The sequence below is a fragment of the Podarcis melisellensis genome (genome assembly GCF_964234715.1).
Source record: "Podarcis melisellensis genome assembly, chromosome: 9".
In the NCBI taxonomy this organism is placed as follows: domain Eukaryota; kingdom Metazoa; phylum Chordata; class Lepidosauria; order Squamata; family Lacertidae; genus Podarcis; species Podarcis melisellensis.
Genome location: NC_138541.1, coordinates 23,419,180 through 23,441,887, shown reverse-complemented (window position 1 = coordinate 23,441,887; position 22,708 = coordinate 23,419,180). Strand labels below are relative to the sequence as shown.

Sequence of the window (22,708 nt, the reverse complement as noted above, 5' to 3'; positions counted from 1 at the left end):
AGCTATGCTGCCGACAGAAACACTTGTCACAGCACAACTTTCTAACAAGCCTCTGACTCCCACTTATTTTCCTGCATTTCTGTTCGCTCCAGTTCCTTCCTATCTATAGCCATAAAATAATGCAGATCCAAACACTAATTGTCTTCCTTTCCTTTGCTAGCCTAGTATTCTCCAAAAGAAAAGGGAAGGGTAAGGCAGGGGAGGTCTCTCAGGTGTCGAAGTTCAGCAGAGAGTAGTTGTAGTAATTAATAATAATAATACTGGGCAGGGATTAGGCAATACGAGGTTCTCTTTCGTGGGGATTGCATCTATATGGAGAATTTAAACTCTATATAGCTTAACCTGAACAAAAATATCCATTTATCACTCATGCAAAGCACTTTCACTCCTGTTGGCTTTGCATCCTTGCCAGACTCTGAATGTAATTTAAGCTGGGTATATGAGAAAAGAAGTAAATCCCAAACAGCTATATTTGACTTTGTATTCATTTCTTCGCTACTGCCCCCCACATAGCCAAAAGCAGTCGTCTCAAACTTCATGCATAATTTCTGCAAGGCTCTAGTATTTTTCCGACCTTAGACTCTAAAGCAGAGGTGGAAACCTGTGCCGTGAATTTAGTGGAATCTGCATAAGCTTTAGTTGCAGTTGTAGCCACACTTAGATGGGTGGCTTTTAAATGAAGAAAAACAAAGATCATACCTCAGTTTCCTTAGCAAGGAAGCCCCCCCCCTTTAAAATTATTAAGTAGCTTAGGAACTCCCGGCTGCTGTTCTAAGTCCCCTTCACCTCTATTTATTAAGTTTAAAGCTGAAAACCTATACAGAGACAATAGAATAAAGGAGATAATGGTGTAGGTATCACTCATTTGCACCAGTAGGTGCAAGCTTGCCTTTTATAAACTGTTACTGGGTGACCTGCAAAAACTGTGTTTCCACTTGCATTCAGAACAATGTTGTCATAATGCCACCTACTGGCCAAGAAGGAAAAAGATAAATTAAAAGCAGTCTGCTGCTTATCAAGATGATCTCGGGACTATTTTATTCGCATTCAAGTGTCCGCCTCTTAAACAGGATGCTTGTTACAAGTCTTATTAACTCAGACCCCATTTATTTGGCCTTTGAGACAGGGAGCTTATGAAAGAAAGGCACTTTGAGAATATAAAGCTCTCAGAATCATAGTTCGAGAAAATCATTAACCCGGGAAAACAATTGCCTCAAGACACATTGTGCATTTTGATTATACAGTAGTGTTGACTACTTCTTTTTAAAAAGCCCTGATTAAGCAGCATTCCAAGTACACCCACGTGGCACAAAGAGGTTATCCTTAACTCTGGAAAAACATGGCCAAGTTCATTTGTATTTGTAAAATCCTTCTCCAGTCTTCTTCCCCAGCTTCTTCTCCTCTACGAGTTTATCCAGCAGCGGACTTGGCGCAAAGAGAGGGTTGTCTGGCTCTAACAAATGCCACCCTGGTGAGAGAGGGGGAAAGGAGCAGCGCATGCCCGTTACGTAAAGTCTCAATTTGATCAGATGCTGGTTATTTTCAAGGCCTTCATTCCCAACTAACTCACCTGGGGTAGTTGAGAATGGAGGGGGAAACTGCATACTTCACCTGCTCAAAAAGGACTGGAGGGGAATTACAGGACTAAATTCTGAAAATCCAGCAACCTCTTCCACTTTATTCAAGACTAAGCACAGGTCTTGGTGATTCAGGTGATGTTATGCAGATTCCCATAGTGATGAGAACTATAGTCCAAAATCCATAGAACCACAGGTTCCCTGAGCCTGGCTCTAGGAGCACGCACACAGCCCCAGGACCACTAAAACTCTCCCTAACATAGGGATTGTGCTGATGCAACTGTCATCTTTAGCACCTCCAAGGGAACTCTTAACAAAGATCCCTCGCAGTGGGGAGGGGGGGAACCTACCATAAACAGTAGTTTAGTCAAGCTCACTCTTACCAGAAGCAAGACTGAGACAGACAATAAGGAACCCTCTTCTGTGATTCTCAGGAACAGTCACTTTCCCCCCATGTGAGAACAGCAACAGAATTCAACACAATTGAAGTTTCACAAAGCCCCGTTAGCAGTTTGCAAGAACAGGGGGCAGGGGACATACACCGTATCTATTTTAACTTGTGAGCCACTTTGGGTTTCTCTTTCGATAAGGAAAGATGCATGTAAAATAGATACTGCATTTTTCGCTCTATAAGACGCACCTTTTCCCTCCTAAAAAGTAAGGGGAAATGTGAGTGCGTCTTATGGAGTGAATGCAGGCTGCACGGCTATCCCAGAAGCCAGAACAGCTAGAGGAAGCACTGTGCAGCGCTCCCTCTAGCTGTTCTAGCTTCTGGCTTAGCCGCACGAAGCCTCCGCAGGGCACAGGGAGCCTTCATTCCCATGCCCTGCGGAGGCTTCGCAGGGCTATCCTTGGCTTGTGGGAGGTGGAGGAAGGGACAGAGTGCACAGCTCTGTCCCTTCTCCCACCTCCCAGAAAACCCACACTCCCTTTAAAGAGCAGCGTGGAGTGTGTGTGCGGCTCTTGGGGGCTTTTCCCCGAGGAGGGGAAAAGGCAGCCCATCAGTGAAGGGCTGCCCTTCTCCCTCCTCGGAGAAAAGCCTGCAAGCTCCGCACACGCGCTCCTCACGGCTCGTGAAAGGGATAGCTGAGCAGAGCCTGGGATGCATACAGGCTCTGCTCGGCGCTCCCTTTAAAGAATTCCCCCCCCCCTTGCATTCCCCCTCTAAAAACTAGGTGCGTCTTATCCTCAGGTGCGTCTTATGGAGCGAAAAATATGGCATATATCATCAAGCTCGTCAGGAAAAAGGTACATACCATCTATAATATATTTACTGGTATCCAGACCAACATAATCCAGGAGTTCGAACGGGCCCATGGGATAGCCTGCCCCGAGCTTCATGGCAACGTCAATATCTTCCTTTGCTGCATCTCCTAAGGACACAGTTGACAGGCAGGTTAACAAAGGTCAGCATCTGTTCTCCCTTCTTTCAAGGCCTAAAACTTGGTTCCAACTCACTAAGGCATTTGCACTCCGCACTCAATAAAGCAGCAGCTTTTAAGAAGGCTTTGCTGCAGAAACTGCACAACATCCGTATACCAGTTAATAGATTATCACTAAAGGTGTGGCTTCCCAGTGGTTTGGGATGGGGACCACCTGATGTCCTGCTTTTAACGGGTCAGTGGCTTCAGCTTGACTCACTCCTCCCATTTACCTACAAATGGAGGTGAGTGGGCACAATAGCAGGGTCTGCATGGCAGTAGGCACAAGCATTGCGGCTGATGCAAAAATGCAGGCCCAGCATACAGAATCCTGTGCAGTGTAAAGAGATTCCATGACAGGGGCTTAGGCGATTCTTCAGAAAGCTGTGTTAAAGTAGAAAGCACTCCCTGAAAATGGAAAGTCTGAAAAATCGTATGCCAGAACTTCCATCTTACTTTGATTATTTTTTTTAGGAGGGTGTGAGCAAAAGGCCAAGGATCAAGCCATAAACTACAATTTAATACATAGAATTACACTGGCCTTTACCTCTCCTGCTGGAATGAATAAAACTTCTCTCAAGTCTGGCACAATGAAAGCAAAACATCGGGTTGCAATGAGATGCCAACCTTTTTCTCTCTTTTTTTTGCCACATTAGTTTTAATATATTTTCCAACAAGTTCTTAAAACCCCAAGTCTTAAATTTTTTAAAAGCCACATCAAAAACAAAAATCAGGATGCTACTTAGCCGAAGGGAGGGGGCGAAGACTTAAATTAAAGAATACATTTAATCAGACAAAGCCACATCCCGTTTCTCACCCATGTAAATTTAAAATGGATATATATTTTATGCATGCAGGAATGCAACGTTTAACTGAAGCACTTTATATGGTGAGCTTTCAGATAAAACAAAAGTTGTTTCCATAATGCCACTCCTTTGCTTTTTGAAAAATCACTCTAATTTGTTCTTATACTGCCTTTGAGGAGTAATTAGCAGTATTTGTTGATGGATAAGCAAGAAGTATAGTTAATTTTGTTTCACAAGCTGAAGACTCTTTTATGAACTACAAAGGGAGCTTTTAATATTTAAAATATATTTGCGGAGATCCTGATAATGGAGGTCTTTCATCTGCAAGGGAAGGCTGCTTTCCAAATAAAATGTTTGAAATAACATTCTTAATAGCAGACAACCATGAAAGGGGGCTTAATCTGAACAGTTACAACAGAGTAACTTTCTCTTTAGCTTTTCACACAACAAGCGTGTTTCCTTTGAAGACGACAAGGCTCATTTCAAGGCAGGCTCTCAGGTATGAAAGACAAAAATAATAATTCCTTATTTCCATCAACACAGTACCAGAGCAGGAACTGTCCAGCACTTTGTGCTAGCAGTTAATTTGCCCTCGGCTCATTATTCCTACTCCCATCAAACTGCTTTCATCAACCCCATCTACCCTACGAGACACTGTAGCAGCAAAATGGTACACAGGGAAGAGAAATGGATCACAATGCCCCAAGACATTTTCATTCCTCAAAAACCTTTGTGCTGGCCCAGGAATGTAAGAAAGACTGGCAAAGAGAGAACTATGGGTAGATCATAGGATCCAATCTCCCAAAGACCAGTCTTTTTAAAGCAAGTTTCCTATCTCTAACGGCATCAACTATGTCTTTTTGGGAAATTGATTGTCCCCGGTGCAGCATTTGCAAACCACTTAAGGTATCTTAACCAAATTTTGTGCGATGGTTCCTGAGATGAAGGATCAGGCAGGCTTTTTGTCTGCAAACGAACACCATTTTGAATCAAGATGGCGGACTGGATCTTTTAAAATTGCACTGATTTTATGCACTGGTGTAAAACTGCACTTAATTTTGCTGGTTTCTTAAAATTCCCAAGCAATGCCAGATGCGAGGCTAATATTGATGGCATAAAGATGGGTTTGGAAGTGTGAGCACCATGCTTGCAAACAAAAAAATCTCTGAGCAAGATTTCCCACTGCTTCAGCAGGCCACCTGTACCTGGCATAGGTATTTACAGAACCGAATGTACCATTTGGATATTTTAGCCCAGAGTATACCCAGCCTGGGCAAGAAGAACAAAGCTCATTATTCATTATGCCTACTGATGTATTTTTTTAAATACCCACTTTTCAGTTCATGTATCTAGATTCTTTTTGGCTCCAATTTTGTACATAGAGTTAAAGTGAAAAAGCTTAAGAAGAACATTGTTCATTACAATGCCTCCAACTGCAATTTGGCATCTCCCAGTTTAATTGAAATGGTAGTTAATAGGTCCAGTTCCAGAGATATCCTCTGTCCCAAAGCTCAATAAGCTAATTTTGTCTTTAACAAATGAGTAAGAGTTGTAATGACAGATAAGAAACACATTGTAGTCTATCAAAAAGACTGGAATGTGGCCATGCAGACTGTCCTAACCAAGTGCCACCAGAGTATGCAAAATGACACCAGCTCTCTAGTCCATGTTGTATTGTCAACACTGCTAGATAATGAACAAACTGGGCACACGGGGAATATAAGAGCAATGCTGCACTTACAATGAAAGAAAAGTAGAGTGACAGGGTGAATAAGGAAACACATGTCAGAACGGATCTGGTGTGGACTCTCAATTTGTGTGCATATGCCAAAAGGGTTTTGTCTAACTGAACAAAAAAACAACCATTTTCACACAAGTACCTACGTACTTCACAGAGGTAATTTCCCCACATTAACAGGAATAGTTCCAAGAATTTATTTTTCATTCTGATTTCTGAAATGCCAGAGAAAATGATTGCTCGAGAACAACGTCCCACAGCACAACACAAATAAGCCGTTCATATCCCACAAAGCAGAACTCTGCTTATCTTTACCCCTCTCAAAGAGCCGAACTGCTTCCATCAGGTAAGGCACAAGGAGCCTGTTGACAATAAACCCAGGAGTGTCCTGTCAACAGAAAGATGGGGATTAAAGTGGACCCTATCAAGTTCTATTAAGTTATTTCAAAAAGTGCCTACTAGGTTGAAAGCAAGAGGAAGGAGAATCAGCTACAGAATACAATGGACAAGTGATGCATTCCTTGTTATGCCAAAAATACTATTTACAGAACTCATTCCAATGTTCAAAGTGCTTCACGTGCATTAGCTTGTAACTCTGCAAGTTAGACTAGTATTATTAACCAATGTCTCTGTGTTGTTTCTCCTTCTCCTCCACTTCAAAGCAGATTACAAAAAAACCAATAATAATAATAACAACAACAACAACCCATAATTAAAATGCAGTTACTAAAGCAGAAACCAAACAGCAAGAATGTGAAGAGCCAAAACGAACAGTCAATAAATTATAGTATGTAGCTCTGGCGGCGGCTGGTAATGGTGGCTGAAGCTGAGAAGCACTTGTCTAAGACCACCTACTGACAGATTTAAATCAATGACTTCCTGCGCTTAGTCTTAGTCATTACAGCACCCTAGCTTATCTCATGAGCATCATGAATCTGTTTCTACAATATTTGTCGTTTCTACTATTCTCTTCCCGTCCTACCCCAAATCTCTTTTATTTGGCTTGGACTGGCCTTTCAGATATGATGATCATTTGTAATCAATCTAGTCAGTAATGGTGGTGGGTGGCCTCTGCGATTGGAAGAAGGCAGTGAGACCAACACTCTGTGGAACCACATCCAAGGGCAAGCAGAGCCAACTAATTCTAGTTTTCTCCCCATCCTTTTCCCTGTTCGAGTTCTACAAAGGCAGCAATAAAATTAAGGAGGAGGCAGCTGACAGCCAGAGCCAGCCCTCGGATTGGTAAGAAGGCAGGCAGAGGGCACTGAGTCTTATTTAAAAAATCATTTTTGGCAACCTGTTGTCCGTGATTTTTTTTAAAAAAATAAAAATTTAAAGGATGACTTCATGAGCAGAGCAGAAAAAAATCCCCAATGCAGCCAAGTCTGAAGCACTCTGAAGTTACCTGGACCTCCCCCCTCCCACAATATAAAATATACTTGCCTTACAAGAGACCGGATTCTTCCCCAATGCTTTGCTGAAATCCATGAGGGACTCAAAAGTCTTTTGGCTGGTCATTGGCGTCTTGATAACCTAAGAACAAAACCATCAAAGGTAGGTGCGCTGGGGTGGGTTTCTCTTTACGTCAACAACAAGTTTAACTTTCATAAAAGAAGCCATCCTGAGAGAGGGACCAACACAATACTTGCTCACACATTACACTGAACACAGGTACACGCTGTCTCTACACATGCAGAAGGGGGGCGATTATTGGTCTGCTGCTGTTCTTATTTTTATTATGTCTTCTGTGGTTTTTATAATGTACTTTTATGCTGTGAATTGCCCTGAGATCAACAGGTGAAGGACAGCATACTAATTTAATAAATAGTAATAGTAATAGAAGCATTTGCGTGAAAGAGCATACACTATATGATTTCTACAGCTCAACTATTATGCATGCGGACTATCCACTTGTTGAACATTATTACTGTTATTTATTAAATTTGTATTACCATCCTTTATCTGTAGATCTCAGGGTGGTTCACAATCCGTGGATCTCGGGGTGGGGGTAATGTGGAGGTTTGGTGTACGCATACCATGCTTTCCCTAGGTACACCTAATCTATACCTGTGTCAGCTACTCATGAGAAAGAGTCTACATGCAGTGATTTAAAAAAAAAATCATCTGTAACTCTTTTCTGGATAAAAAGCTGCATTCTGTTGTAAGATCTCACTGGTCTGTCTATGTGGTTATGCTCATGAGCAGTTTCCTATCCCGGAACAGTCATTTTGAAGAACTTTCCTTGTTCTTTAAGGGACGATCAGCCAGAAGTAAGTTAAGTAAGCAGCCCTGTTGTGGCTCCAATTCTCTCAACTTTCACCATTAGAGGGAAGAACAGAGCCCACCTGAATATTCAGTGCCACCTTAATTGAGCAGCTTTCACCCTCTGAACACTTGTGCTATCAAAATAGCACTAGAAATGACCAGAGCAGAACAACAAGCATTGCTATGGGAAACCCTCACTTGGCAGGTGTGGCTAGCACGGACCCCACTCACTTGTTGGTGCCAGATACATCTTCTGCCCCAGGCCTTCCGAGGGTGCCAACATAATGTGATAGTTGTGAATCAATATTCTGTTCTTTCTGCTCAATTTTTTAAAATTTTGTTTTAAAAAGTCTGATGTTTAAATCACATCCTGGTTTTACTGTAGATTAACATGATTCTGACGCGGGTGGCGCTGTGGGTTAAACCACAGAGCCTAGGACTTGCCGATCAGAAGGTCGGCTCTTCGAATGCCCGCGATGGGGTGAGCTCCCATTGCTCGGTCCCTGCTCCTGCCCACCTAGCAGTTCGAAAGCACCCCTAAGTGCAAGTAGATAAATAGGTACCGCTCCAGTGGGAAGGTAAACGGCATTTCCGTGCGCTGCTCTGTTTCGCCAGAAGCGGCTTAGTCTTGCTGGCCACATGACCGGGAAGCTGTACGCCGGCTCCCTCGGCCAGTAAAGCGAGATGAGCGCCGCAACCCCAGAGTCGGTCACGACTGGACCTAATGGTCAGGGGTACCTTTACCTTTATCTGTGGTGCAAAAACATGCCCTGGGATCATGACTGATCAAACGCAGAGACAGAAGGTGAAATAAACAAACAAACAAACATGGAGAACCTCTGCAACACACAGGTAGCAAGACACTCCAACCATGCTGCAACATTTTAGAACATTTTCAAAACCCTTTTACCTCCACAAGTTTCATCAAAGGCACCGGATTAAAGAAATGTAGGCCGCCAAAGCGATCCTGCCTTGTGGTAGCATTGGCTATCTCTGTGATGGGCAATGATGAAGTGTTGCTGGCAAATATGGTATGCCTGTGGAGAAATAACACGCATTTGGCATCAGTTGCATGTTCTCTGCTCTCAGGACTCTATAGGTTATTATTTATTTTTATTCATACCCCACATTTTTCCTACAAAGAGTTCAAGGTGGCATACATGGTTCTTTCTCTCTGCATTTAATTTCCACAACAATCCTGTGAGGTAGGTTACGCTGAGAAGCAGTGTCGGGCCCAACACCACACAGTGAGCTTCATGGATGAGTGGGACCTTGAAAGCTGGTCTCTCAGGTCCTGGTCCAACACTTTACAGAAGTAAAGAGAGAAGCCTGGAAATTTACTGCTTGAAATTAAATTGTCTGGGAGCAGGGACAGATAAGTCCCCTCTCTTGCTTCCCGACCAAGCGTGCCTGTGAGGGTGGCAGGACCTCCCACTAAACATGTCAAAACCTGAACAGGTTCGTATGAGGCAGTATGGTCTTTCAGATAGCTTAGGCCAAAGCCATATAGAGCATTATAGGTGATAACCAGTACTTTGAATTCTGCCCAGAAACAGACCAGTAGAAAATGGAGCTGTTCTAGCAAGGCAGCCGTATACTTCCTACAGCCAGCCCCCGTTAGCAATCTGGCTGCAGTTCTTTGAGTCAGGTGAAGTTTCTGAGCACTTTCCCAAGGCAGCCCCACATAGAGCATGTTAAAGTACAGTGGTACCTCGGGTTAAGTACTTAATTCGTTCTGGAGGTCCGTTCTTAACCTGAAACTGTTCTTAACCTGAAGCACCACTTTAGCTAATGGGGCCTGCTGCCGCCGCTGCGCCGCCAGAGCACGATTTCTGTTCTTATCCTGAAGCAAAGTTCTTAACCTGAAGCACTATTTCTGGGTTAGCGGGGTCTGTAACCTGAAGCGTATGTAACCCGAGGTACCACTGTAATAGTTTATAGAAGCAGCAGGGATGCTTGACACTGATACCACAATTCCTGGGTGAACTTCCCTCTGAGGTTCAAACAGCAGTTACCCCAATGGTTTTTTTGGCACCAGGTAAAAACGTATTTCTCACCCAGTCCTTTGGCTCAGTTCTTATTGCTGGAAACGGGGCCTGGCCTTCTACTACTTATACTGTAATGCAACATATTACGTTATGCCTATTAGGTGGTTTTTATTGAGCATCATGTTTATTATGTTGTACCCCGCTCTAAGGTTGAATTTAATAAACAGCAGGCTTGGGATACTTAAAATAAAATAAATTGCAACCGTATTTTAAGTTGGTTGTATTTGTGTGATTTACTTGCTCTTTAGATATGCAGCAGTTGCATTAAGTCCCATGTACCCAGAAACAACAAAACCTTACTAGCTGCAGTGTTAAAAAGTTACATCTTACATTTTATTTCATAATCTTCAAAATGCTGTGTCTTTCTCAATCTCAAGTAAAGACTCAGTGACACAGAAGTCATAGCCAGATGTCCCTCCAACAAGCTTTTAGTTCTGAATAAGCGTCTACATGGCACACTCTTTTAAAGCACAGCCTTTAAAATTCCAGCACCACTCCAATACCCTTAATAAAATCTATTCCCATATTTGCAGCGCCACCTTGTGGTCTATATAATTAATGGGAATAAAAATTAAAATAGTATGATTCAGAAGTCACCCCTCACTGTTCTATTTTCTACTTCAGCCAGTGAACTCATTTTCTCTGGTGAACTAATTTTATAAGTCTCAGAAAGAGTCAGTCTGTTAACAGGAAGACAGGAGTGTGGTCCAAATGTACAAATAAATAAATAAAAGGGCTTCTAGAAGTGGTAATGCCCAATCAATTCCAGTGAATTATTAACAGGTGTAATGCAAGATTTACTCAGCTGTGTGGTGCAATTAATTAATAATAATATTAGCTGCAGTTTAAAGTTTGCCACTTGATTAATCTAGTACCCTTCTGAACTGATTATGTGTGACGCTCCTTGTTCCAGAGCCCAGGTGGCTGCAGTCAGTAGGAATGCCTTTTTGCAGTTATGGCTGGTAGGCCAGCTGCAACTTTTCCTGGACATAGGTACTTTTGCCACTGCAATTCATGCACTGATAACCTCAAAACTGGACTACCGTAATGCAACTGTGAGGATTCCCTAAAGGCTGGTCTGGAGGCTGAAACTATACAGGCGACTCCTCACTTGAACGTAACCGCAGGGAAATATGTACGTAATTCAATTCTAAACTGAAATGGCAGGAGAGAGCTGGGTGGCCTGAGCCAAAGAGGATGTCCATGAGCCAGAAGTCCAGGACGACAATGACTCCAAGGGGTCCAAAATGGCGTGTGGGAGCTCTTGCTGTTGCCACACTACTCAGCTCAACAGCTGTTGGGCAGAAAGCTGCAGGCATTGCTATGGGCAACCCACTTACAGACATTTCACTTATGCACACGGAGGGGCCTGGAACGAAACTTCTGCATAAGTGGGGAGTCGCCTGTATTGCAAAATGCAGCAGCTAAGCTATTCACTGGGGCGTCCTGCTATTACATGCCAAGAGGTTACGGGTCAGGTTTGATGCTTTGGTTCTCCCCTGTAAAGCTCTAAACTTGGAACCTGGTTAGTCGAAGGTACACCTTACCCTACTTGGTCTGAGGCCCCCACGTTGTGCTCCAGTCCTTGGAGACTTGCTTAGCCGCAGGTTGTGGGCTCTCCTTCCTTGGAGGTTTTAAAGCAAAGGTTGGATGGCCGTGTGTCATGGATGCTTTAGCTAAGATTCCCGCCTTGTAGGGGGCTGGACTAGATGACCCTTGGGGCCCCTTTTCAACTCTGCAATACTATGATTCTATGGCCAGGGAGGGCTCCTCCGCAATGGTACCCTGTCTAGGGATTGCCATCGAAGCTGATGCAAGCGCCAACACTGATGGAGTTTCAAAGCCTGTTAAATGCATATTTATGTTCCCAGGCATTTGTGGGCAATTAATTTCAGTGAGACCTTAATTCTACCCTGGATTGTCAGCTGTTATCTTTATCTCACTGAAATGTTGTTATTTTTTTTAAAATGTTACTGTACACCACCTTGAGACTTGATGCAAGAGGTGGCGCAGAATGTTTTAGTAAATAATAAATGTAAAATGTAACAGACTACTATCTACTACGGAAGAAGAACAGGAGTCAGCAGACTGCCCACAAACATTCAGTAATAACCAAATCAATCTGATAAATATACCACTTTAGAATAGGCCTGTATTAATCCCCCCCCCCTTCTTAGCTGGTTATTTTATCAATCTAGAAAAAAGTATAACGCTGCTCACTTAAGGGTAGGATTCTTCAGAAACTACAGTGGTAGCAAAGATTAAATTTCTTTGGCATGAGCAGCTGGAGGCCTGGGCGGGACTTTACATAAATAATTGGTTGGAGGTGGCTCTTTGGCACGGGGATATCTTTTTAATCTTTGCTCACAAGTGGAGAACTGCTCCACCTCTGTTCGCTTCAGAAGTTAGTATCTTCACTCAGTTCCCGTGAGCAAAAAAAAAAGAATCAGGGGATCTTCAAATGATTAGCTACCACCAAATAATATATACAGAATTATGATGAGCTTCCAAATTTCCTGTAGAACTTAAATCTTCATACTGAATGCTTTCTTTTGAAGCATCTCAGTTTGCACTGCTGGTGAAATAGCTGAAACATTTATTTCCTTTTTCACTTTTAATTGAAGAGGCACCTTTTTGGGACAGCTCACCAATCAATCTTGGAATAATCACTGTCTGCTTAATGATCGTAGGTTTCACATACCAGCTCACAGTCCCCTCTCCCATTTAATCTGCTTTCAGTAAGTGGGGGGAGAAACCCTGGAACCAACAACCCATTTTGTGATATCCCAATAATCTGTCTGCAAATTCAAGTCCCCATCTGGAAGCATCTGAAAAGTCTAAATATCTAGCTAAATACCAATCAGTGGGAAAGAGTGGCTAGATAGAAGATTTCAGTTTGCCTCCCCTCCTCTGTACAGGCCCATATTTTAGTGAAAACTAGTAGATAACAAGGACATTCTGCATTAGTTTTGTAACATTTTATGAACATACTCTGGTGCAAACTTATCCAATGTCTTAAAGAGCTCGTTTTTTACTGCCAAGTTTTCCACAATGGCTTCCACTACGAGGTCAGTGCTGTGGACTACAGAGACTGGATCTGTGCTCGTGGTCAGGTTCTTTAAGGTCTTCTCAATGAACTCAGCACCAGCCTGAGAAAAAACAAAAATCTGTTCACAGAGCATTTCATTTGCCTTCATAGGAAGGATTACAATTTCAACGGTAAAAATGTGTTTCAACAAATATAGTGCTGCACGTTAAAATTAAGAGCTCCTGCTAGCTGTGCATGAATGCTGCAATCCCTCAGTCTCCTAGCACACCGCTGCTCCTAACACACCATATAGACTATTATCATTACTATTATTAAATCTGTATACCGCCCTGTATCTGTAGATCTAAGGGCAGTTCACAACATTAAAAACAGAAAATACGTAATAAAAACAAAGGCAACCCAGTAATTCCCCCCTCCCAAACACATTTTAAAAGCGCAGCAGATGTCAATCAACCAAGTTTAACCTAGTTAAAAAGGAACATTTTTGCCTGACATCCAAAGGTGTATAATGAAGGCGCCAGCGGAACGTCCCTGGGGAGAACAGTCCACTAGCAAAGTACAGTATTTACTTGAGTCTAATGCGCCCTTAATTTTCGCAATGTAATTTGTGAAAAAAGGTGGCCAAAAATGGTGAGCATTAGATTTGAGTAAATACGGTAAATTAATTCAAGAGAAAAGCAAATAGCCTCAATAACTGACTTGACAATGGAACGGAAATAATTCCGATGGCCACCTACTTGGGGACGCAATGCAAGCTGCAAAATGAGACTTTCCCCACAGTCCCTACTGCCACATGGTATGCATGATTATGTATTATTTACCAGTGTTCAGCCAGTTTTCCATCCGTTTTTTGCACCACTTGCGTTCCAGTTCTCGCCTGGCCTCTTTCATAGCCTGGAGCAGCTTGGGCTGCACAAAGCCGGAGGAGACACTCAAGAGTGATAATGTCAACCGCCCATTTCATCTCATCATTTCATATCGAGAGACCAGGGCTTTGACAGGATCACCAGTTTTCTCAACTGAAAAATTCCCCAGATGGAGCATATCCAGCTCCATCAGTCTCTGAGGGTGGGCCATCCAAACGGGCCCACCACCCTTACAGCGGGGAACTGCCACTGTCAGTCCAAACTTAACCAAATAATGGTCTGGCCATGAGAAAGGGAGTCCATTGCCTTCCCACTATCTGTCAGTTTACATTTCTTAGTGCAGAAAGTGCACTGATGTGTAGAGATCTTTCCTATTCTGATTAATACAATACGATTCTAGAAGCTACTAGAACAGGGGTCTGCAACCTTTAAGACAAAAAGAGCCACTTGGACCCGTTTCCAAAGGGAAAAAAAAACTGGGAGCCGCAAAACAAGCCAAATGTAAATAACCACACCTTCTTCCCCTTCCCCCATTCTCTCTTTTCCCTGAGTCTATTTCAGATAGCAAAGAGGGGTATGGTACCTCTCATATCCATTTTTTGCAAAGCACCATGTGCATAGAGGGCATTATACAAATTAATACATAGAAAAGTGTCTGTCCCTCCCTGCAGTTCAACTCCCTCTCTTTTTACAGCACATATCCATTCCTTCTGCTGGTGCAACTTTCTCATCATTTCTACATAGCAGCATTTATAAACCAGTGCCAGAGAAACTGGGTGAAAGGAAGGTGAGAGGGAAGAGATATGAATATTTATGTGTGTATATGTATACATACACCTACACAATTACAGGTTTGAAGCCAACTTAAAATAAAAAGAGCTGGTAAGCAAAGGAATCTGTGGTGCTTTCCATGGGATCCGGGGACATGTCAGCTAATACTCTTCCCTTTCTTCTTCATTTGCTTGTCTCTGCAGCAAATCTCGAGGATTTGCAAATCTCGAGGTGGAAGGGAGAAGGGCAGGAATTGCCCAGGCACGAGAGAACGGGGGAAATCCCGCATGCAGGATTTTGGTGCCTAACAGCCCCCCCTCCCTCTGCAATTGCTCTCGTGCTCCCCCGCCTCTCCTGCTGGCTACCTCTGGACCCCCTCCTCATCACTGACGTAATTCACCCCTTCCTCCCTGACAGGGAGGGCGGGCCCATTTTGTGGTTCACCTCAGGTGCTCTCCCTCAACTCGGCAGCCACTCAGAAGCAAGGCACGGAAAAGGATCCCGAAGCACCACCGCCACCCCTCTCTCACACACACACACAAACCCCACCCCACCATTCCCCTCGCGCGCACACTCTCTCTCCCTCACCTCAGGTGCCTCGCGCACGGGGCTGAGGAGAGCGTGGCCTGGATGGGCAGCTCTCGACGTCAAGCAGCGCAGTGCGCGGGGCCTGAGGGCGGGCGGGCTGCAGCAATGGCAAAAGGGAGCGCGCCTGCATGTGGATGCGCCTGTGTGTGGCAGGTGCCGGTGGTGGCAGTGGCAGCAGTGTCCACCTGAGGGCAGAACCGCCACTGCGCCCTGGCGCGCCTTCCTGCCGCCGCCGCCCTCCTCCTCTTCTTCCTCGCTCCCTGCACCATGAGGGAAGAGGCGCCCCGGAGCCGCGGCAAAGGTTTAAAGGAGCCACATGCGGCTCCGGAGCCGCAGGCTGCCGACCCCTGTACTAGATGCTTCTCTGTGTGAGAGAAGCAGGCAGAAGGGTAATGAGTTGTTTGGGTTATACTTTCTGGGAAGCTGGTTTGAACTGGTTTTCTTATCTCTTCCAATTAAGGTCATGCTGACTATAAATATAGGACAGAAGGAGCCTGGGTTTTACTTTCTCTTTCTCTCTCTCTCTCTTCCTTCTGGTGTGGTGTTCTGTTTCTGTATGCTACAGTGTTAAGTTTTACTCTTGTTACAAGTTTGTAAACTTTTGTAAGTGCTGCGAATGGATATTTTTATGGACTGTGCCAATCCTGAATGTACAGTGGTACCTCGGGTTAAGTACTTAATTTGTTCCGGAGGTCCATACTTAACCTGAAACTGTTCTTAACCTGAAGCACCACTTTAGCTAATGGGGCCTCCTGCTGCTGCCGCGCCACCGGAGCATGATTTCTGTTCTCATCCTGAAGCAAAGTTCTTAACCTGAAGCACTATTTCTGGGTTAGTGGAGTCTGTAACCTGAAGCGTATGCAACCTGAAGCGTATGTAACCCGAGGTACCACTGTATCTGGATTTGTGACCATTACACTCATTTGCCTTCAGCACAAGTAAAGCTCTGTTGGATGAAGTACTATTGCCTCTGGTCTCTTTTTGGGAAGTCTACAACGTGTTTAAGTTTTTCCCTGAACACGAATGATGTTATCTTCATATCATTAGGGGCAATATGTAAGGATGGGAAGGGCAAGATTCAGTTCCCCAATTTGCTAAGAAGTGTGTATGTGCAGGTCCACACAAGCAAGCGGTTAGAAGGGTTGTAGACTGTCGGCAGCCCTAGGTACTGAATGCAAGATCACCTTCTTACAATTCCCTTTTGCAAGGGCAACATGTGCAGAAAATCAGCCTACGTATGGAAGTTTGCTTCTGCTTGTTGACTGTGGTTGGGGGCAGAGAAAAGAGCAGAGTTGTTGTAAGCATGGACTTCAGCCCAGCTTGAAAGGAATCTATTTAAAATATTATGCTAATCTAACATTGCTGCAATTGTCTATCTAGTCATTACAAACAAACAAACAAGGTAGATTTGTCACATGCAACTATTATTTCCAATATTTATAAATAATAAAGATCCCACCTCAGGTTTGTCTGCAAACTTTTTCTTTGTCAGCTTTTTCAAACTATCCTCGATTCCTTTCTTGGATTTATTCAGTATTTCATCTGACTGGTCCACTAATATAACAGTGTGGCCAGTTGCTGCAGCAATCTACAGGAAAAACAGGGGAGAAAAATAATGATGAAAAAGGAAAGCAACCCATGGAAAAAAAAGAGGTGAGCACCCATTACTAATATTTAATTATTTAGGACATTTATATCTGCCTAACAACCAGAGTTCAAGGTATGGTTCTGTCCTCACATTTTATCTTCACAACAAATCTGTGAGGTGGATTTGTGGCTGAGATTGTAGCTGGCCCGGATCACTCAGTGAGCTTCACAGAACTCCAGTCCTAGCCCAACACTCTTAACCACTATACTGCTCTGGATAAGCAACACAGGAACCTGACTTATAGCAAATCAGACCATCACTCCAGCTGCCTCAGTACTGTCTACACCAGGCATGGCCAAACTTGGCCCTCCAGCTGTTTTTGGACTAAAACTCCCACCATCCCTAGCTAACAGGACCAGTGGTCAGAGATGATGTAGTCCCAAAACAGCTGGAGAGCCAAGTTGGGCCATGCCTGGTCTACAATGACTGGCAGCATCTCTTCATGGTTTCAGACAGGGGCCATTTGCGATGCTATTCGGACATGCCTGGGATTGAACTGGAAACCTTCTGCATGCAAAACAGAGGCTCTACAACTGAGCTATGGCCCTTCAGTGCCAAGAAGTGCAGCTAAACATCTACAGAAAGAACCCAGCATTGTTCAGCAGCTGCCAACAAGGATAAAGAGCTACCTTCTATATGGAGTTCAGATCTCTGACCCTAGCTCCTTATCAGACAGATTATCCAACCTTCCCAGTGTTTCATCCTTGCAAACAAAATATACCCATGATGAAAACGGCAAAATTATAAAAGCAAAAAAAGCAAAGGGCCTTGCTCCAGTTTATCATCTGGGTACATAAAGTGGATAAGCAGAAAAGAAAATGCCATGTGTGTTTTGTTTGAGTGTTTTGAATCATCTTCAGCTAAACCTTATCCAGTTTTAGTGCCCAAACTCAGCAGCAAACTTTTGCAACAGTCTTCAGACTAGCAACTGAAACTAGTTGTGCCCAAACGTGCCCCCTAAAGAATAATTCAGTTCGATAAGTGTTGGGCTTAGTAACAAAAACATATGCGTCTGTGCACCTAGAGATCTCCTCCCTTCAGGCCATAAGAAAATCTAGGAGCTCTGAAGAAGTTTGAACATCTGTCATCTCTATGTGCCCAAAGTGGCAGTGATCCCAATTGGGAACAAGAATTTAAGCAAGCAGTCTTAAGTGGTGGGGTGAGGTAGTTACGGCCCTCTACCTTCTGGAATAAAACAAAAAAGGGGGGAGGGGTGAAACTGATGAATCGTGAGGGAAGACCAAACATTTCCCTAGGTACCAAAGGGCAGGCAGTGTCACTGCAAATGGAAAATGTGCCTCAGCCAACCCTCACATTCCTTACTGGAGCAAAAGGCACTCAGCAAAAAGAGACAAGGGTTTCAAGATGAACCTTCACCTGTCACACCCACAGAGACCAAACATGGTAACAGAACTCATTTCCTGCTTTAGAAAAGTTACTTTGTAATAGCAAAGTAGCGTGGGCAGCGTGGGTTGTCAGCACCCGGGGCAAGGCAAGTAATCTGCGCCCCCTAACCCGTGGATTTGTGCCCCCTAACCCTAACCCCCAGATGTTGCGCCCGGTGCGGCCGGCCCCCCCTGCAACCCCACGCTACGCCACTGGCAATCATTTCCCCCACAAAAAACCAGACATTCTCTGACATGGCAAGACCTAGTTCTAGAAGAAAATCTCTTCTTTGCAATACGAGATGGAAATTTAACATATATATTTAAAATATATATATTTGGGATAAAGGTTTCTGCAATAAGCTGGGTAGTACATTTTTATGATGTTAGCAAAATACCCTTCCTTATGGGGTGTATATAAATAAATGGTTGCCTTTTACTGCACCAGCTTTTTAGTGTATACAAGATAGCAAAAATGGTCATTTCACTTGCAGACCTTGAGTAACTTGAAGACTTGAATACTCCTACATCCTAATCTACAAAATGTGCAAGATAGTAAGCAGTTTTGAGAACAAGGCCAACACAATACATTTTGCTGCCTGAGACATAGAAGAAGATGGCACCCCTATCACTGCATGTATAGAAGCCAACTGGACAGGAAGATGAATCTTATTTAAGACTGTGCTCAATGGGAAGCAGGCTAGGAGTACCGATAGTTACAGGTTTTTTAATGTTTTTATAAGCAAAGAATGAAAAAGACATTTAAGTAAAGAACACAGAAATGATACTATAAAACCAATCTTGGATATGTTAAAATAGAAACTTGAACAGTACAGTTACAGTGCGGTTATAGAGCTAATTGCTATATTCCTTTCACTTCAACACACCTTGTAGAGAAAAACACACAAAGGATGATGTTAGTACCAGTATTACAGGAATAGATCAGACCAATTATTATTTTAAAAACAAAACAAAACAGAGGGATTGTGCAATGCTCAAATCGAATTGAAATTGAAAATTCACTCAATTTCCCTACAAGACAGAGGTGTATTGTTGGAGGGGTGTGTGGGAAACACCTTTTGGTGTTCCCACTTTCGTGCTGAGGGCCTTCTGGCGGTTCCCTCACTGTGAGGAGTGAGGTTGCAGGGAAACAGGCAGAGGGCCTTCTCGGTAGTGGCACCCGCCCTGTGGAACACCCTCCCATCAGATGTCAAGGAAATAAGCAGCTATCCTATTTTTAAAAGACATCTGAAGGCAGCCCTGTTTAGGGAATTTTTTTAATGTTTGAATTTTATTCTGTTTTTAATATTCAGTTGGGAGCCGCCCAGAGTGGCTGGGGAAACCAGCCAGATGGACGGGGTATAAAGAATTTATTATTATTATTATTATTATTATTATTATTATTATTATTTATTAAAGAACGAGGGAGGTGTTCATGGTGAGCTCTGGAACCTCTTTTTCTAGAAAAACAGCACTCCCTTTAACCATTTTTGAGTCTGGAAAAACAAGCAAAAGAGCAAACATTTGTAACGTTTTCCCTCCGCCTTTCCAAAAGGCGGTTTACAATTCAACAGCAAAACCACAATTAAAGAATCTCTGTGAAACCCAATGTGACATGCATGTAACTTGCAACAGCAGTATTATCTACAGCCCTGCAGCATAATACTGTTGAGCAACAGCCACAACCTAAAAGAGACAGGCGCCAGCTCTCAAGAGATCCTGAAAGGCAGATTACCAGGAGAGGTATAAAAATCACACGTGACTGGAGAGAAGGTCCACAATCTTATCACCACACCCCAAAAAACCCTCTCCCTTATCACTGCTCACAGCCTCACACAGAGGGAACTCAGGGTACAGTGAATTTGTATATTGTGTTTTATGGTCTACTATTTGCACAATCCCAGACTACTGAACACAATACTGGTTTCTTCCTTGGCACAGAGAGGGTTGTTTGGGAGCTCCTTTGCTGGTAGTGTTAATTTTGAAGTGGGAATCCTCAACTCCAGGCAAGCAACTCTTATTGCAAAGGGCCCTCACAGCTGCAAAAAAATTAAGCAACCATATGACAAAACATGTGATCATGGATGGGCATTAATCTGGATGGTTAATGCATTTTTCTGCAAGGGCAGAAAATTCTAATTTCTCTTCCCCCACCCCACCCTGGGGGTAAATATGTAATAATAACTTGAAATTTGATGCTCTCTCCTCCTGCCTAAGACCTTGAACACTTACCATGACATTTGCTCAACCACATTCCACTCAGGCCACATGCATTTCGCTGCCTATCTGATATGAAATGTGCATCTTCCCAGCCAAGACACCGAAAAGCAATTTTGCTTCTGGTCTTCAACAAGCCATGCAGCCGAGGCACGAGAACCTGAGCAACAAGCCTAGCCATGCACTCAAGTGGGCGGGAAGCCTCCGAGTTCATAACACCTGCAACACACACACACACACACGTGTGTACCGTACACACGTGTCAGGGACAAAGGGGCGGGGCACATTTACCACGTCGGGAGACCAAGCTTCCCAGCTGCTCTGAGAAACCCTTACAATAATATTTGCATAACCTACCAATATCCTCCACTTGTAAAGAGGCGTTAAGAAATTAAACTCGAAAGGGGTTTTCCTGACAAGAGGCTCCTTCGCCAGCAAAAAGGAACAAGATTGTTGGGAGTTTGCGAGGCTTCGGAGCACCCAAAATTCCTCGGTGCAATGCAAGGAGGGATTAAATTTTTAAGAATAAAAAAAAAGAAATGTTTTCTTGGCAAGTACTGAAGTACTGCTGCAGCTGCCGCCCCTTTGCAGCAGCAGCAGCCGCCCGCGCAGCGCCCCTTCCGCCCCCCGCGCAGCTCACCTGGGCGATCCCGGCGCCCATGAGGCCGCCGCCGATCACCGCCACATGCTTCACCACCAGTTTCTTGGCGGCGGCGGTGGCGGACGAGAAGCGCACGAACGGGCGGGTGGCGAAGGCCATGGCGAACCGGGGAGGAGCAGGAAGGGTCGAGGGGGTGGGCGCCGCGGAGCCGGAGCCTCTGCAGCCCGGGCGGAGGAGGAGGAGGAGAATGGGGAAGAGGGCGGGAGCTCGGGCCTTAAAGGCGTCCCCGCCTCCGCCACTTTTGCAGCTCCCCTCTGCATTGCCTTGCTTGCTTTAGGGCCCTTATCGGAAATGTATGTTGCTAGCTCGTTTCCCTCTGCAATATCCGACCCTATCCAGCTCCGGGCTGCTATTCAGACACTGTTTCCAGCAAAAGAAAAGAAAAATATGCACGCTCAAAATATTCCCTCGGGAAAACTCGTGGCAAAGGTCACGTCTGAAGCCTGCATTTAAAGCTGCTGGCTCCCCACCCACCACCCGCCAGGAATCTTGGGATTTGTAGTTTGTACCGGTCAGTGCGTAGTGATGCATGGAAGTGAGAGCTGGACCATAAAGAAGGCTGATCGCCGAAGAATTGATGCTTTTGAATTATGGTGCTGGAGGAGACTCTTGAGAGTCCCATGGACTGCAAGAAGATCAATCCTCTCCATTCTGAAAGAAATCAGCCCTGAGTGCTCAATGGAAGGACAGATCCTGAAGCTGAGACTCCAATATTTTGGCCACCTCATGAGAAGACTCCCTGGAAAAGACCCTGATGTTGGGAAAGGTGGAGGGCACAAGGAGAAGGGGACGACAGAGGACGAGATGGTTGGACAGTGTTCTCGAAGCTACCAGCATGAGTTTGACCAAACTGTGGGAGGCAGTGGAAGACAGGAGTGCCTGGTGTGCTCTGGTCCATGGAGTCACGAAGAGTCAGACATGACTAAACAACAACAACAACTGGTCCATGCAGTGAAGGCTGTAGGTCAGACATAGGCAAACCTGGCCGTCAAGATGTTTTGGGACTACAACTCCCACCATCCCTGTCCTGTTAGCTAAGGATGATGGGAGTTGTAGTCCCAAAACAGCTGGAGGGCCGAGTTTGGCCATGCCTGCTATAGGTGATTAAGGAGTGCAGCTCTGTTAGGGGTCCATGCTTAGGCATTAAAACTTTTCATGGCTGCCTTAGCAGCTGCAGGAGTCAGTTTGTTACTGCCATTATATATAAAAGGGATTCGGCAGCAGTGCTAAAACATTCTAGGGAGAAAACCCCATGGAACGCAATGGCCCTTGCTTTTGAGTAAATGGCCATAGGGTTGCGCTTGTTAAGTCAGACGCATTTGCTAACCAGAAATGGAGTTCGTGAGGTCGCCCTGCAAGTCTGTCGCTGCAAACTTTAGAACTTGCTGCGCCATTAAGCAGAAGATAAAATGGGCTCTAGCTTACGCCACAAGGACATCTGGAGCCACAAAACTATTGTTTCCTTTAAAAAAGTGAAGGCAAGTAATGACTGTTTGCCATCTAAAAAGACCTACCAAATAATAATAATAATAATAATAATAATAATTTATTATTTCTACCCCGCCCATCTGGCTGGGTTTCTCTGGGCGGCTTTCAACAGATTAAAAACTTAATAAAACTTCAAACATTAAAAAATTTCCCTAAGCAGGGCTGCCTTCAGCTGTCTTC

The 22,708-nt window shown here is 44.2% G+C and overlaps 1 protein-coding gene across 1 annotated transcript; it reads right to left on the bottom strand.

Annotated features, from left to right (window-relative positions):
- Positions 1-1,012: 1,012 nt before the first annotated feature.
- Positions 1,013-21,195, bottom strand: HADH (hydroxyacyl-CoA dehydrogenase). The gene is made up of 8 exons (XM_081925313.1): positions 21,020-21,195; positions 16,589-16,717; positions 12,847-13,004; positions 8,718-8,844; positions 6,986-7,075; positions 5,858-5,930; positions 2,834-2,950; positions 1,013-1,468 (listed from the first exon to the last, which is right to left on the bottom strand). The coding sequence occupies exons 1-8, from the start codon at positions 21,137-21,139 to the stop codon at positions 1,350-1,352; spliced, it is 933 nt and encodes a 310-aa protein (XP_081781439.1). The 5' UTR covers positions 21,140-21,195; the 3' UTR covers positions 1,013-1,349.
- Between the last annotated feature and the right edge of the window lie 1,513 nt (positions 21,196-22,708).

What these genes read in the sequence shown, in the direction of transcription:
- HADH (XM_081925313.1), bottom strand. Translation starts at nt 21,139, where the DNA reads ATGGCCTTCGCCACCCGCCCGTTCGTGCGCTTCTCGTCCGCCACCGCC. An exon ending in TGGGCGCCGGGATCGCCCAG is followed by an intron (nt 16,718 to 21,019) that starts GTGAGCTGCGCG and finishes TTTTTCCTGTAG; the next exon opens with ATTGCTGCAGCAACTGGCCA. An exon ending in AGTTCGGCTCTTTGAGAGGG is followed by an intron (nt 2,951 to 5,857) that starts GTAAAGATAAGC and finishes CTGTGTCCTTAG; the next exon opens with GAGATGCAGCAAAGGAAGAT.